This window comes from Thunnus thynnus, chromosome 12, assembly GCF_963924715.1.
Source record: "Thunnus thynnus chromosome 12, fThuThy2.1, whole genome shotgun sequence".
NCBI classification, from domain to species: Eukaryota; Metazoa; Chordata; class Actinopteri; order Scombriformes; family Scombridae; genus Thunnus; species Thunnus thynnus.
Window position 1 is genome coordinate 10,044,929 of NC_089528.1, and position 15,479 is coordinate 10,060,407.

Sequence of the window (15,479 nt, forward strand, 5' to 3'; positions counted from 1 at the left end):
AAAGTATCTCTCTCTCATTTGTTCAAAGATATTCAAGGATTCAAAGGTTTTATTTGTCACATACAGGATTGTGAAATGACATTCTGGACTGTGCAATATTAGATAATATAAGAAGAGAGAAGAAGAATTGGAAGGGAGGAGGGGGCTTAGGGGATTATAAAGAAATATAAAGAGGAAAGATTTAAAGACACATTAAACATGAAAAAACATATAAATAAGCATTAAGATATGGATAAAGAAATAATACTTACACTTAATGTATGGTATAGTTAGCAGCAAGTGAGCAAGTGAATGTGCAAAAAAGACAGCAGAATGTGCAAGAGCAGAAATACCAGTATATTTGCTACATTTAGACTATATACTATATACACTATACACCACATTTTCTACATTTATAAACAGTCCATTACTGCAGTGAGAGGAGTCTTTGTATATATAAAACTATATTTCTTACAGTTTATAGTGTGTACATATAAATCAGATTGTGAAATTGCATGTTAACTATGAATGTTTTTTTTAATTATTCATCAAGATTTATTCCAAAATTACGTCACACGCACTGACGTCACCTTTGCCCTGAAAACCCCGCCCACTGACTGATCATGGTTGTCATGACAACACCAAGCTCTCCGGGGCGAGCTAAGGTAGCAGTTTGTTCTGCTCGGTTCGAGAGGTCCTGAAATCGGTAAAAACACATGTTAAATTTCACCGACCAATATTTCCGTGTGTCTCATTTTGCCACGATATGTCCTGTAAACCTTTACTCTTATCCAGTGAGCGTTAACCCAAAGAATTATCAAATTACATCGCCAATACAACGAGGTTAACCTAAAAAGCTAAGTGAGCATAGCTTGGATCACTTAAACGTTACGGTCTAACGTTAACTCTATTCATGTATTTTCACTAAAAATGAATGTGTTCCTTTATCGAGAGTGTGTATTTGATATATCTCCAAGTGCTATTTGGAGTTAACTACCTTATGTTTTGATATTAATTGAGCTACTGACAATATATTTAATGCAGGTTTTTCATCCTGTAAACACAAGCTAAAGGAGGAGGAAGTTGTCATGTCTGATCAGGTTAAAGACAAATCCCAAAGAAGAGAGAAGAAGACAGGAAAGGCGCCCTCAGAGGGAAGCCATGGAGTCAGAGGCAAAGAAACAACTGGCAGGACCAAGGAGTGAGTTGTCCAAACATCCAGACAATATAAGCTGATATCCACCCTTTATCATTCTTTTTATTCTTTTTCAGTCATCTTTAATACCTTTAATAGCATCTTATCTTCCATTAGTTTGATATTGGAAGTCAACTCTGCAGTTATTACTTATTTGGAAATCAGACAACCTTTTCCTGTCAATTTCTTCATCCTGATCTTGTCTTTCAGTTCTATAAGCACTGTGTCATGCATAGATGAGCTAGCACACCATGACGATAATGCACGGATGGTCGTATCCATGGAAAACACCTACCAGATGGGTGAGATAATGTTCATGAGCACAACAAACACACCACAGTATCATCACCAACTACAAAACTGTGGTTTTGATCCTTTTAGGCCAGATTCAGTTCATTAAAGTATCATGAGGGATGGAGGCTAAACAAGACTAGAAACATGTCAAAGCAGCAGATATTTTGATGCAATATACATAGATTTTAATCCATCTCAGCTTTTCAAACAATGCACTTTGCTCTCCTAGTTCAAATTAATGCATCACAATGTTTTTACACCCCTGTTAAACACCAAAGCAGTCACGCAAGAAATCAAACTTATTCAGTCATGGTATTGTTGTTTTGTTTTTGTTTTTTTGACCACAGGACCTTACAAACGCTTCCCTGTTCCTGCTGTCACAGACATACTGAAAGATGTACTCACCAGTTACCTCCAAGAGGAGAAATATGAAGTAGAATGGTCTCGACAAATGACAAAAACAATATGTGAGGTAAATTAAAATTCTGTGAAAAGCTCGTTCAAGCAGCATCTTAGTAACACCTCGGGCTTTCTGCTGTATCAAGGCTGATTCTGTGGGTTGCCTCTCTTAGGTGATAAGAGCCCGTGTAAAGGACCTCATGATCCCCCGATATAAGATCGTCACCCTGGTTCACATCGGCCAGCTCACAGGACAGAGCATGCAGATGAGCAGCCGCTGTCTTTGGGATGCATCTAACGACACCTTCGCCTCTCACTCTTTCAAGAACAGCTCTCTGTTTGGTGTAGCAACTGTCTACGCCGTTTACTTTGAGTGAAGCACAGAAACTGGTGTGGATGTCAAGTACACAGGACTCATTTTAGTCATGCATTTCTCACTGTTATGAAAAGATTGCTGTTGTTGAACTTTTCTTTATCTATGTTGCACATTTTGCCACATACATAACAAGACAAGACAAAAATTTGTTACCAAAATTCAATGTTTTTTTAATTTTATTTTTCTAGCATGGAAATTGAAATCACATCACCTTAAACATGTTCTCATGGTTATATTTCAAACTAATGAATCACTGGTGACCTCCTTGGGATGTTGCCCTCTAGCAGAGCATGGAGAGATCACTTTTTTGACAGCCTAGTGTACAGCACACTGATATTAACGCCTGGTTTTGGTCCCGCCAATGACGGTCCATCGCTGGCACATCTGTTCTCTTTATGAGGTTTGGATCCCTGATGCCTGCCAAAAGATATCAGCCTTTGTTTAACAGGAGCCAAAGCTATTATTTTGATTAAAAAAGAAAAAGATGATATTAACATCAACAATTCAAGTGACTGTGTACTGACCGTATGGCAAAGCCTTCTCTTCTCCTGTCAGCCTTCTCCATCTGGATCCTCCACAAGTGAACACCACCGCCCGCAGGAGTGCCCGGCCACACAGCCGCATGGTGTTTGTGTTATTCTGTGTCTGAACATGTGCTACACACCACAGCAGCATCGCAAGCAGGAGTAGGGATCTCATGGTGCTGTCAGATAGGAGGCCAGATACTGCGCTGAGATACTTTACACACAAACACACTCTGTTGTCTTCGTAAAAACATCTGTCCTTATCGGCCCTTTTATGCAGAGTCTCCAGTGATGTCACACACTATCCGAAGTCTTCCTCAGGTAGGTCCTGAGGAAGTAGCGTGTCTTGCGTCATCATCATTTGCTTTTAACAACAGGTGTTAATCTGGCAATGCGGGACATGTGTGGGAATCTAGGCCATTAGAAGGATCACTGATTGACTACATTTTCGTAAATGTTAAAGAGAAGAAATTGCCCTTTTATGTCTAGTCTGCAGGGATTTTACTGCCGCAGATTTAGCAAAGTGTTGCCTAATGGATCGCTTGAGACGCTATGACAAACTGAGGTGATGGCTATCTACATAGCAACATAGTGGGGCGTGGGGCCACTATCACGGACATAAATCAGTGATTCCGAGAAGAGATAGCTGCATTTACCGATTTACCGGTACACTTGTTGTCAAATTGAACTGTGTCATGGAATAGAGCTGATCTCAAAATAGTCATTACCAGCCCATTTCTAAATATCAAAGATGGAGCCGGTAGGGCTAAACACAACCAAAATCCAAAATATAGTTCCTGTTATAAATTTCTTCGAGAGGAGTGTACATCGCTATACAGAACTGATGACAGTTATAATATGTTATTTTGAACTAGACTCAAGTCAGGTCCTTTGGCCTTAAAGCAGTTGATGATATGGTGTAAAATTAGCTTGTTTTTTATAGTATCTGGTAATATTTATTTCACATTGTACAGTCCTTTATCTCTTAGATTCTTGGGATTTACCCACACATTTTACATATGTGATATTCACCCCTGTGCCAAAGGACCTCTAACCACCAGGGGCTTTTCTTTTGGTCACAGCTGAGGCATTACAGTAAAGGGCCCTTGGGTATTGCTGCCACTGGCCAGGTCAGTAATCCACCTTTGAAGTAACTGTTTTCATGCAGCTGTTTTTTTTTTTTTTTTTTTAAATTAAAGCACAAATAGACCTTTTTTCAAATCATGATTTCGTCTTGTCATAAAAAATACAGGTGTTATTAATAACATTAATGATATTATGCATGACAAGTTACTGGTTGTACTTCAATGTAAGTGAGCCATCTTTAATGTCATTTGTTCCACCCGTGCTTCTCCTCTAAACACAAGTCACAATGTGTACTGTGAAAATAGTTTACCAAGGGTCCTGTTAATGTGAGACAGTTAACAGGATCTGTTTTGATCCAATACTGTAAGATATTCAGCAGTCATCACGTCAAAAATTTGTTAACCTACGACAGTAAGAAGGCAAAATGTTATTATTCTGAAAAAAACAAAACAAAACATGGCACTGTGGGAAAAGTCTGAAACTGTCAAAATACTCAAAGTGTGTATGAAATGCTAGAATTAAGTGCAAATGTACAGAGGATTTGAGTTACTACAAAACCGGAATATATTTTCCATTTCAGGCTAAGATAAGATAAGATAAGATTTTATTGATGCCCAGACGGGAAATTGGCATGTTACAGCAGTGCAGGAAACAAGGAAACAGATAAGAACTAGGAGTAATAAACACAACAAAAAAGGTCAAGTAAATGGAATTCAATCCATATACAATACATTATAAACATTACAATACTTAGGCTAAATGCATGACCTGACTTGCTGGCTTGTAAAAATAGAAAAGTTCTGTAAAATATGTGCAGAAGTAATGGGTCTGGTAGATGTAGTTATAGTTATATTTGTATATTTTATATAGGTGAAGTACCTACATACATATACTGTATATATCCACAATAGCCTACCAGTCAAAAGTCTGGACACCCCCCCAATCACTTGAATGAGAAAGTGTGTCCAAACCTGTGTCCAGAACCATACAGGGGTCAACCTTGTTTTGAAATACCATGTACATCATTTAAATCTACAGCATATATGTGTAAAGTTGGGTTTTTGTTATTTCTATAATATTATGGTGTATTCTACTCATAGTTACACATCTGTGTCTCGGCACTAGTATTAGGGCCATAATTTTTTTCAAGATCACGAGAATAAAGTCAGAATATTTCGAGGAAAAAGAAAAAAATCATAATATTAGGAGAAAAAAGTGTTAATATTAGATGTAACCACTTAGTTTATTCTCATAAAATTACTTTTTTTGTCGTAAAATCACTACTTTATTCTCGTACTATTACGACTTTATTGTTGAGATATTAAGACTTTATTCTTTAAATCTCATCATTTCTTCCTCTCAGTGTGGCCCTAATATTCTGCCCTAAGATCTACATGTATGTGTTAACTAATATTTTTGTTATTATTTGTTATATTCTAGTCATTCTAGTGAGTTTCGGGGGCATTACTCTCCATCCTGCAGGTGGGCGGGGCTCTACATCCGGGAACTGCAGCTGACCCCTGACGTGACCCTGCAGGATTGCAAACATGGCGGAGGTAAGAAAGTGAAATAAATATTCGAGAGAAAAAATATAATTTTATCATGCAAGATAGTAAGTCCAGTCGAATGTACACATTGTTTGTGTATCGTAGTTTTAATATACGACGTCTAGAATGAGACGTTTGGGTTGCTAGGTAACAGCTATTTCTTGAGACGAGCATGTTTTAGTAAACTTCGGGTTTAGCTAACGTTAGCTGTGCTAGCCCCGACGGTTAGCGGTATCACTTCGCGGTTTTGTTTAGGAACACTTGATTATACATATTCACGATTTTAATCAGAGTCAAAGCGGCAGCGTCACGGGTAGAGATGTTTTATGTGTTGTTTTCCCGTCATTATTCGCAGGCTGCTGATACCAAGCTTAGTTTAGACGCGTTAGCTAAATATATATTAATTGAATTAGCTTGTAACTTGTAATGTAAGTTAGCCAGTTGAGCAAATTAACTTAGTAAGCACTCGTCTTATGTAGGTAACAGTGGTTGAATCCAGGCGGTAAACACTGCTGTACTTATGGTTTTCACAGCACTGAAATGCTACTTAAATTTTCCCGCAGGAAGTGGTGTCAGTCTTTGTTTCTTTTCTTGTTGAACTGCTCAGTAAAGCTTTCAGGGCACAGGGTCAGGCGCGCTTTTTGTCAGCTCCCGTTTCTCTCCCCCAAGGAAGAATAACTGCAACATGTCAAGTTTATACAACGCAAAACATATGAAATTGTACATGTAATGTGATGTTTGATCTTAATGCTGTTCAGTAACTTCATTTGTGTTTGTCTTTTCCGTTTTGCAGTCCTCCCTCGGGAATTCGAGCCCAGGTACATACAGTTTGAGTCTTTCTGTTGATGTTTAGGTGCATAACATGGGTTTAAAAGTTAGTAACTCTTAACACTCAATTCAGTGTGATACTTAATATGAACAAAAATTAAATTAAAAAATGTAATTATAAAGAAATGGTTGCACCTCCACCAAAATTCAAAGCGTACGATGGGGACACGCCATTATTCCCAAATTGATTGATAGGTATTTGGATAGTTTTAACAATGGACAGCAATAAAATGTTTTGTTTTTTTAGTTCAATCATAAATAACAATAATATGAATAATTGTTGTCCAAAAGTTATGAATAGAGATTTGCTTACATCAGTCATGTTAACATGAGTAAAACATTTTTTCAATTATGATCACTTGAGAAACAAAACAAAAAAAATTCTAGGGACTACATAGTGATTGGACTAGGGCTGCAACAAGTCGTTGTTTCATTATCATTTAATCATTTTCTCGATTCATTGTTTTGTCTTGAAGGAGTCTGAAAATGCCTACTATTATTTCTCAGAGTCAAACATGACTTCTTCAGATATCTTGTTATGTCTGACCAACACTCCTAAACCCAAAGACATTCAATTTACTACCATGTATGACAGAGAAAAGCATTAATTCAACACATTTGAGCTGAAATCTGTGAATTTCTGGGGCATTTTTATTTAATGTAAAAAAAGTAAAGTAAAACTCTCTAGATTTGACCTTTTGGTTTGTTTTGTTCAAAATTTCCTCCAGGAAATTTTTCATCCAGTGCTGAAATGATCTGTAGATTTGTTGAATAGTTGATGGACAGAATCAAAGTGAATGAATTAAGTCTTTTTTTTAATTAAAAATGCAAAATGTTTGTCAGTTCCAACTTCTTAAATGTGAGTTTTTCTCAGTTTTATATCACTGTAAAATGTAAATTGAATATCTTTGGGTTTTTGACTGTTGGTTGGACAAAACAAACAATTTAAAGACTTTTTAAATTGTGATTGTGATTTGTAAACCAAGCTATCACTCAAAAAATAAACCAGATACCTAAGTATACTAAAGAATAACTCGGCTATATTTTTATTCACAAAGGCACCTAAAATGCTTGTGGTTTACTTTCTTTAGGAGGTTCAGCAGGTTCCGATGACCATGATTTCGACCCATCAGCAGACATGCTTGTCCATGACTTTGACGATGAACGCACCCTGGAGGAAGAGGAAATGTTGGAGGCAGCAGATGAGACCAACGCTAACGAGATTGAAGATCTTGCACGGGTGAGTTTCACGCTTTCACCACAATTTGGTTTTGTGGTCCCTGTGTAGCATAGCCTTAATTTAACAGCATTTTCACTTTTCTTTCATCAGGAAAGAGAGATGCCCATTCATGAGCTGCTGAGTCTGTACGGTTATGGGGGTGGTTCACCAGCAGATGAGGATGAAGAAGAGGAGGAAGAACCAGAGGAAGAAGATGAGGAAGAGGACGAGGAAGAAGACCTGGACAATGATGAAAGCAGCAGAGGCACTGGCGAGCTGAAAAGAAATGAGGTATGTTGGTGTTTCGTGAGTTTCTTTGGTTTCCAAAAACATTGAAATATTTTGTCATGTTGACTGTTCCGTGTAATTTTGGCAGCTTGTTTACGTAGTGTGTGTGTGTGTGTGTTTGTGTGTGTGTGTGTTTTTTTTCAGGGCGAGGGAGTTAAGAACGCATCAGCACAGGGGGATGAAGCCCAGGCAACATCTGAGGGCCGCACACGTTCAGTCAGGTCCCTTTGCACAGCAGAACTTATTCGTCCCCAGAAACTCAAGTACTTTGAAAGTGAGTGCCATCGTATCTCTCTGTCTTTTCTTTCTTTCTTGTTGCAACATAATTGTGTGTGGTGACGTCTGCATTTCAAAACAATGTAAATTATTTGGAATATTTGTGAGAATTGGCAGAGTAAATTGATGTTACATTGTGTCTCAGCTAATAACGATGCAGAGGAGGAGTCAGATGAAGATGAGGACTATGTTCCATCTGAAGACTGGAAAAAGGTATGTAATAGTTTTATTTGTCAGAGTGTCACACACACGTATTCAGAGTAGAGCTGGATTGATTCTACATTGCCAAAAACATTTGTCAGAACAAAAACAATATGGCTGAAAAGTAGTGCACCCGGGACAGAACCTTGTGGCACCCCATGTGGAATATCTGTTCTGTGGAGAAGCTTTAAACTGACACAAAGTTGCGATCTGATAAGTAGGACTTAAACCAACTTAGTTTTTCCAGCCTGTCAGTGAGAATGAACAACAATATTGAAGGCTGCACTGAGGCCCAGAATCACAAGAATGGAAAGTTTTTTCCTATCGCAGTTGATTCAGTTGATCATTTATAATTTTCATTAGAACAGTTTCCTTCCTCTGAAACCAGACTGGAGTTTATCAGATAAGAGTCAATTGCATGCTTGTTTTTTTTTTTTAGGATTTTGCAAAGGAACAGCTGGTTGGAAATATTGAGTGGGTACATGATTGTAGTTTTGAAAATGTTTGGGAAGTAACCAGTCTGCAAGGAATTGTTGAAAACAGAGAGCAGCCGATAGCAGCTGAAGACATTTTTAAAGAAGCTGGTTGGAATGGGTTCACCATGATTTCAGTTACTTTCTGGGCCATGACGGTGACTTTTACACTTGGCAGGCAGCACATTTTTACGTCTTTGCTCTTTACATCCCTTCTAATTTCATCTCCTACAATAAGGGTTTTTGGCTCCAGAGCCTGTTGGACTCAAATAGACATATTTCTTCTATTATGATGTTCTTGATTCTGAGTCAAAGTTCTTTTTGAGGAAGAAATAGTGATTATATAGCATTACCTTTGTTGCTGACCAGCACGTCAGAATTTTGTGATATCAACAGCGGCAGTAAAGAGCTGATGCTTGTTGTTTCCAGCTCTTTTTTTAGAGGAAATTGCAGGTGAAAGTCTTTGCTCCTCAGGTGAGCCGGTAGTACATGTATGAGTCAGTTGAAATGTCTGTGGCACCTTGTCATCCAGATCCTCAATGTTAGGTGCTGTGTGAGGTTCAGTTGGGATGCTGTTAACAAGTAATCATGCTTTTGTCATCCTCGTGTATCTGTTACATCAGACTAAGACTCTGCCCTCAGGTTCTGCTATAGAGGTGTTAAGTGTGTTTTAAAGCTGATAATTCTGTACCAAATGTCCGGGACAGAATATTTTTCCAGTTTTCCACAGTGAAAGAACCTCATTGAAAGATAAGTCAGCTGGTATAAATCCGCAGTTGAGCCCAGAAGCAGTCTGATTGTTGAAAGTATCCAGGGTGATACATATTAATCCATTATAAACACAGGAAACGCGGAAAAAGTTTTTAAAAATGATCAGTGTATGTTTGAGTGTAAAAGCTTAGTGTGTAGTGTACGTCTGCTCTCTGTCTGTTGATTCATATTTTTGATTTAGTTTGGAACAGTTACACCTCAGTCTTAACCGTGTGTTTATTTCCAACAGGAGATTATGGTGGGATCCATGTATCAGGCAGAAACACCTGTTGGCCTCTGTAAATATAAAGATAATGAAAAAGGTAAACCAGCCCCTGAGTATTTAGGCTTTTTAACTGTATATCCTGTCTGGATCCAAATAAACCAAAGTTGACATAGTGGACAAAGGCTTATAATCTTGTTGCCCTTTTCTTTTGGATTTGCTCTGTAGTTTATGAAAATGACGACCAGCTGTTGTGGAACCCCGAGTGTCTTCCTGAAGGCAAAGTGGTGGAATTCTTGACAGAAGCATCGAGGCGAACCGGAGAGGAGAAGGGAGTAGATGCTATCCCAGAGGGATCCCATATCAAAGACAATGAACAGGTAAGAGACTGGCCATATTTTTACTTTTTCACCCATGAAACCAACTATTTATCATACTAACAAGTACTGTCTGTGTAGCTTAAGCCTGATAAAACTTATTTCTCTGTGTCATAGATCTACATTGTTGTCTGAAAACTATTGAAAACAAATCAGTGAGCCACACTGCTGCACTGAAGTTTATGTTTTGAGTCAATCACACATAGACCATCCTGCTGCTGAAAGTACTCAATGAAGCACTCAAAGTGTATTAAGCTGCAACACTTTCTATACACCACTCCCTCCTGTTTTAGAAATGTTTAGGAAATTACTTTCAAAAATGAAAGTATGTATCTGTGAACCTTTGTAGCCAAGCCAGCGGGGCTCTACAGATAGCAATATTGGTCGCCCCAGCTTTGGTCCAGACTGAAATATCTCTACAACTATTGGATGGATTGCCATAAAATTTTGTACGGACATTTAGAGCTTAAAACAATTAATCAGTCAACAGAAAATTAATTTGCAACTATTTTCATAATTGATTAGTCATTTTAAGTAACTTTTTTTCTAGCAAAAAAGCCAAACATACATGTTTCCAGCTTCTTAATTATTATTATTATTTGCTGCTTCTATTTGTCATATATGATAGTAAATTGAATATCTTTGGGTTTTAGACTGTTGGTCAGTGATATGACAACATCACCTTGGGCTTTTGGACATCGAGATGGGCATTTTTCACAATTTTCTGACATAAAATAAACCAATTGATTAATTGACAAAATCATGGACAGATTAACAGTAATGGAGATGATTGTTAGTTGCAGCCCTGGTCCCCAGAGAATGAACCCTACTGACGTTTTCTCTAGCAATATCATGAGGTTGACAATTTAGTTTTTTAGTGTGTCTGTATCATTTCATTAATTGAGTTACTAATAGATTGCCAGGAAATTTGTCACACATATAAAATGTTGAGATATTCAGTGAAATATCTACTAGATGACACAAACATTCATGTTTCCCAGAGAGATTTCTTAATGACTACGGTGATCCCTGACTTTTCATCTACCACCACCAGCACATTGACGTTTGTGGTTCAGATTGAAGTGTCTCCACAACTGTTGGAGGGTTTACTGTGCAATTTGAACATTGATTTGTGAACTTGTGTGATCCCCTGACTTTTCATCTAGTGCCATAGTCAGGTCAAACTTTCAATTTGTCTAACACCTTAGTTTATCTAACAGTTTAGGATCAATACAGCCTCACAGAGGCCCTGGTGTAGCTGTCGACTTAATGTAGTCTTGTGAAAGATTTACATCTTCAGTAGGAGTAAATAAGCTTGGAGCTGAGTGACAGAGACAGGTCAGGGAGGTTGGAAAGTACTGAGTTTGTTTTGGTATTTTCATGGGAATCGTTGACTGTAATAAAAATATAACGCCAGCCTTATCCTTTTACATAAGCGAGACAAGATCATGTATTACATGTGTACAGCTTTTCACATGGCTAATGAAAACCTGTTTGATTTTTTTTCCCCCTGTAGGCATTGTATGAACTTGTGAAATGTGACTTTGACACAGAGGAAGCTTTAAGAAGACTTAGGTTTAATGTAAAAGCAGCCAGAGGTAAGCAGAGTCTCGCTAAAATGTTCTCCCCAGTTTTCTCAGATGCAAGATGCCTGCAATAGTCCAGTGTTCTCTGCTTGTGTCATCTGAGATTTATTTCAAAAAGATCTGAAGTTTAATGTTGCATCTGACTTATCTTCTCTGCAGAGGAGCTTTCTGTCTGGACTGAAGAGGAATGTAGAAATTTTGAACAAGGACTAAAAGCCTATGGGAAAGATTTTCACTTAATACAGGCCAACAAGGTGAGAGAAGTGCGTGAAAGCCTCATGATTTAACATTTGTGATAAAGATGTCAACAATACATTCATTGCATTGAAATAATTTGATAAGCATGACATTAATTTGACATTCATGTTGATGTGTTTGTTATGTGGCTGTTGGATGCTCAGGGTTGAAATCTGCTCGATTTCAACCGTGTTGCATTTTGAGACAAATCAAATTTCTTAGTGTTTTGAGTGTCAAGTGTCTGTAGACACCCAAACCATAATTTGATTTGTCTCCTTATTTGTTTTGTACTGAATCTATCTCTTCAGACAATGGTAATAATGGCTATTTCATGTCTGCTGAATTAAATCTTTCAGGTGAGAACTAGGTCTGTAGGAGAATGTGTGGCCTTTTATTACATGTGGAAGAAGTCTGAGCGTTATGATTTCTTTGCACAGCAAACCAGACTTGGGAAAAGGAAATACAACCTTCACCCTGGTGTCACGTAAGTCTTTTTGTTAATACAGTATCAGAGTACGGACAATGTAAATGATTAAAATGAAATGCTTTGTTATCTATGTAAATTACCGTCAGTGCAGTGCTCATTAATGTTACAACTCAAATTGTTTTATTTCAGATTGATGTTGTGGTTTTTTGTTTTGATAAATTGTGATTCAAATCTCTGAAACACCTAGCCATAATAATAGCAAATACTTTGTGTTAGCTTTATTATACACACGCAAATGTTGCATCCGGTCTTATTGTGTTAATAATCATTTCTGAATATGTTTAAATACACTGGAAAGCCAATAAAATGTATTTTTTGAGTGCAAACACAAAAGCCACAAAAGTTGGTGATCTTGGTGTAGCTGCAGTTTCGTCGTTTTTTTTAAAGAAAATGAAAACTTGAGATATCGACTCAGCAACAACAGGACCGCACTTCCACAAAAACAGTTGGGAATTGTTCGCTTGTGTGTAAACGGGCTGTGTTCTGCTGTGTTTCATCAGAGACTACATGGACAGGTTGCTGGATGAGACGGAGAGCGCGACATCTAGCAGAGCAGCGTCGCCTCCTCCCACCACCTCCAGCAGCAGCGCCAGCCACTCCGAGAGGGAAGACAGCAGCAGTCAGAACGGTGAGCCGATGAATGCAACGTTCATATATACGTATACACACACAAAGGACGTGGGCGGCTGTGGTTCAGGAGGTTGAGCGGGTCGTCCACTAATAGCAGGGATGGTGGTTCCATCTCCACCTCCTACTGTCTATATGTTGAAGTGTTCTTGAGACACTGTACCTAAAGTTGCAGCTGCGTCGCCATTTGTGTGTGTGTGTGTGTCTGAGAATAGATGGATGAGGCAAAAAAACTGTAAAATGCTTTGTCCATTAAGGTAGAAAGCACTATATAAGTGCAGTCCATTTACCATTTATGTGCTGGAAGCAGTTGCCAGGCAACCAATGGAGAAGTTACTGCTCCCAGTCAAGAATTAAGCTAACCAGCTGCTGGATGTAGCTTCTACCTGATGGACAGAAAAGAGTGGTATCGATCTTGTTGTGTAACTCGACAAGAAAGTGAATAAGTGTATTTCTCGGAATGTCAAGCTATTTGTTGAAATTCTTTGTCACAAACAACTCACTTTTTCTCTTTCTTTGTCAGGTGTCACAGGCCACAATTCCAGCCACCCAGCAGAAGGCGTTCAGTTACCTCCAGCAAACCAAGTCAAACCTGAGCCAGTTCAGTCCAACGGCCCCTCTCACCCGTCAGTGGAAGCTCCTCCTCCCATTTCAGACAACAACTCCAACGGCTGCAGCCAGCCCAGTGCGCCTAACCACGACCGAAATGGTTCTCTGGAGCCTCCTATGGACCACACAGACACAGCGGTGGCACATGACAGGCCGGCCAAGAGGTGCAGGATGGAGGCAGAGCCGGTGGCTCAAAGTGAGGTGGAACCCTCCAGAACACAGGAGAACTAAAAGCCTCCTGAGCTCAGCGAAGTTGACTAATAGACACTGATTTGGGGTAGAAAACAAAAAGTTGCTTCTTCCCCGCTTATGGGTAAGGAGAGCAGGGGATGAGGAAGATGAGCCCCTCTCAGTCCTCAAGTGTAGTATCTCCTGAGAGCAAGGACTCAATGACTCACTCTCTGATAAGGTCAAAGGTCACTGAAAATCACACCTTGAAGAACACAGCCAACCAAACTGCAGCTGATCCTCCGGGGGGGGAGGGGCAGTGGCTGCCCCACACCCCCCCGTCCCTCCAACCCATCCATGTAGTGACTGCCTGCAAAGCTCATCCCAAAGTACCACAGCTCCATCATGTCCTACTAAACACCTTCTACCATCATCTTTATTCCCTTTTTGGAGACTGACAAATTTTTTGCCAAGAATCTCTTTTTTTCTATTTGTACTCAAAGAAAATAAATTCCCTGTAATATTTTTTTACACAAGAGATATTTATATTTTTTAACAAAAAAAGAAAAGTCTATGATGGGTGTTTGCTGTTCAAGCCATTTGAACATTTGCTGAAACTGGGGACATGTTTTTAACGATTATGTGCTTAAGTTGTCAAAAAGAGGCAAAGTAGGCAAACACGAGATAAGCCGGTGCTGTCGCTGGCTCACTGTAGTTGCACTTTGATTGTATGTTTCTCATCGTTATTGATAAGGAGTGGTGATGAAACCCAGCAGAATTACATTTTCACTCCTTCACCTCTGAACCCGCTCTGGCCTCTGTCACGGCTGTCTGTTTGATTCTGATAAATAAACCAATGGGTTTCTCCCCCCGCAGGTTTGTTTGTGTAAAGCAGCTGACATCAGTGATGTCCTGTATTATAACTCATCACGTAGAAGATCGCTGTATTTTTGGATTTTCATAGTCAGTGCTTTGCTCAACGCTTTGTTTTTACTAGACAGAACGTCCGTGATTTTTAATGTAAAGTTTGTATAGATTTCTTACCTTGAACAGTTGGTACATTTTTTTATAACCGTCTGTTCATCTCTGTACTTTCTGGTCTTCCTTGTAGACTGTGCTTTTTGTTGAGAAACTTTTTTCGCCTATGTTGCTCTGACATGTATGTAAAAAGTAGCCATTCCTTTTTTTTTCTCCCTCAGTTCGGCAGCACTTCCCATTCCTAATATGATCCTGCTATTTCTGAAATGTTTGTTGCAGAGAAACATCTTTTTGTGCATCATGGTTTAGTGTGCTGCTCGCCTTTGGTTGAAAAACTCTGCTTCCTCAAAGCACTTAGTTTCAACCAATATGTACTGTCTGTTCTCTAAGTGGCTTCAGAGCAGTGGATTTCCAGCAGGTAAACAGGTCAGGTTGACATGAGCGTGTGACCTGAAGACCTAAACCATTTTGGTACAGTAGCTGTTCAGCTTAAGTGTTTTACTTTGTACTCCAGCTTTGAACTTACATTCACAAATTAAGATAAGTTTGTCTCAAAAGACGTTGATCCATTTAGTCTTTTTTTTTCCCTTATTGACAATGATGTCTTGTTTTTTTTTTTCTCTGTAAATGACAACATGAATAAAAATGAAGTGTATTCCAAGACTGGCTATGGATGGAATAACATTGGCTATATTTAATAAATGTATTAATGAATATCAGTTGTCGTGTTTTGAGCTTCCAGACTGTGCAGA

General features: G+C 38.8%; 2 protein-coding genes across 6 annotated transcripts; both read left to right on the plus strand.

The window, feature by feature from the left end:
* The first annotated feature begins 581 nt into the window (after positions 1-581).
* dynlt5 (dynein light chain Tctex-type family member 5) lies at positions 582-2,406 on the plus strand. 2 transcript variants are annotated; one of them, XM_067605285.1, is made up of 5 exons: positions 582-685; positions 1,024-1,180; positions 1,385-1,476; positions 1,816-1,940; positions 2,041-2,406. In XM_067605285.1, the coding sequence occupies exons 2-5, from the start codon at positions 1,068-1,070 to the stop codon at positions 2,242-2,244; spliced, it is 534 nt and encodes a 177-aa protein (XP_067461386.1). In that variant the 5' UTR covers positions 582-685; positions 1,024-1,067; the 3' UTR covers positions 2,245-2,406. The 2 variants fall into 2 exon arrangements, with proteins under 2 accessions (XP_067461386.1, XP_067461387.1); XM_067605286.1 differs by having other exon boundaries at positions 584-685; positions 1,047-1,180.
* Positions 2,407-5,329: 2,923 nt separating this feature from the next.
* Positions 5,330-15,443, plus strand: mier1b (mesoderm induction early response 1b, transcriptional regulator). Of its 4 annotated transcripts, none has more exons than XM_067605273.1 (13): positions 5,330-5,409; positions 6,194-6,218; positions 7,320-7,468; positions 7,559-7,738; positions 7,880-8,009; positions 8,157-8,224; positions 9,686-9,758; positions 9,887-10,038; positions 11,552-11,633; positions 11,781-11,884; positions 12,215-12,342; positions 12,846-12,973; positions 13,496-15,443. In XM_067605273.1, the coding sequence occupies exons 1-13, from the start codon at positions 5,401-5,403 to the stop codon at positions 13,810-13,812; spliced, it is 1,545 nt and encodes a 514-aa protein (XP_067461374.1). In that variant the 5' UTR covers positions 5,330-5,400; the 3' UTR covers positions 13,813-15,443. The 4 variants fall into 4 exon arrangements, with proteins under 4 accessions (XP_067461374.1, XP_067461376.1, XP_067461378.1 ...); XM_067605275.1 differs by having other exon boundaries at positions 11,781-11,875; XM_067605277.1 differs by having other exon boundaries at positions 11,781-11,875; positions 12,296-12,342.
* Positions 15,444-15,479: the final 36 nt, after the last annotated feature.

Coding starts and splice junctions, on each gene's coding strand:
- dynlt5 (XM_067605285.1), top strand. CDS start 1,068: ATGTCTGATCAGGTTAAAGACAAATCCCAAAGAAGAGAGAAGAAGACA. Junction 1,181..1,384: donor ACAACTGGCAGGACCAAGGA/GTGAGTTGTCCA, acceptor CTTGTCTTTCAG/TTCTATAAGCACTGTGTCAT. Junction 1,477..1,815: donor GGAAAACACCTACCAGATGG/GTGAGATAATGT, acceptor TTTTGACCACAG/GACCTTACAAACGCTTCCCT.
- mier1b (XM_067605273.1), top strand. Junction 7,469..7,558: donor AGATTGAAGATCTTGCACGG/GTGAGTTTCACG, acceptor TTCTTTCATCAG/GAAAGAGAGATGCCCATTCA. Junction 9,759..9,886: donor ATATAAAGATAATGAAAAAG/GTAAACCAGCCC, acceptor TTTGCTCTGTAG/TTTATGAAAATGACGACCAG.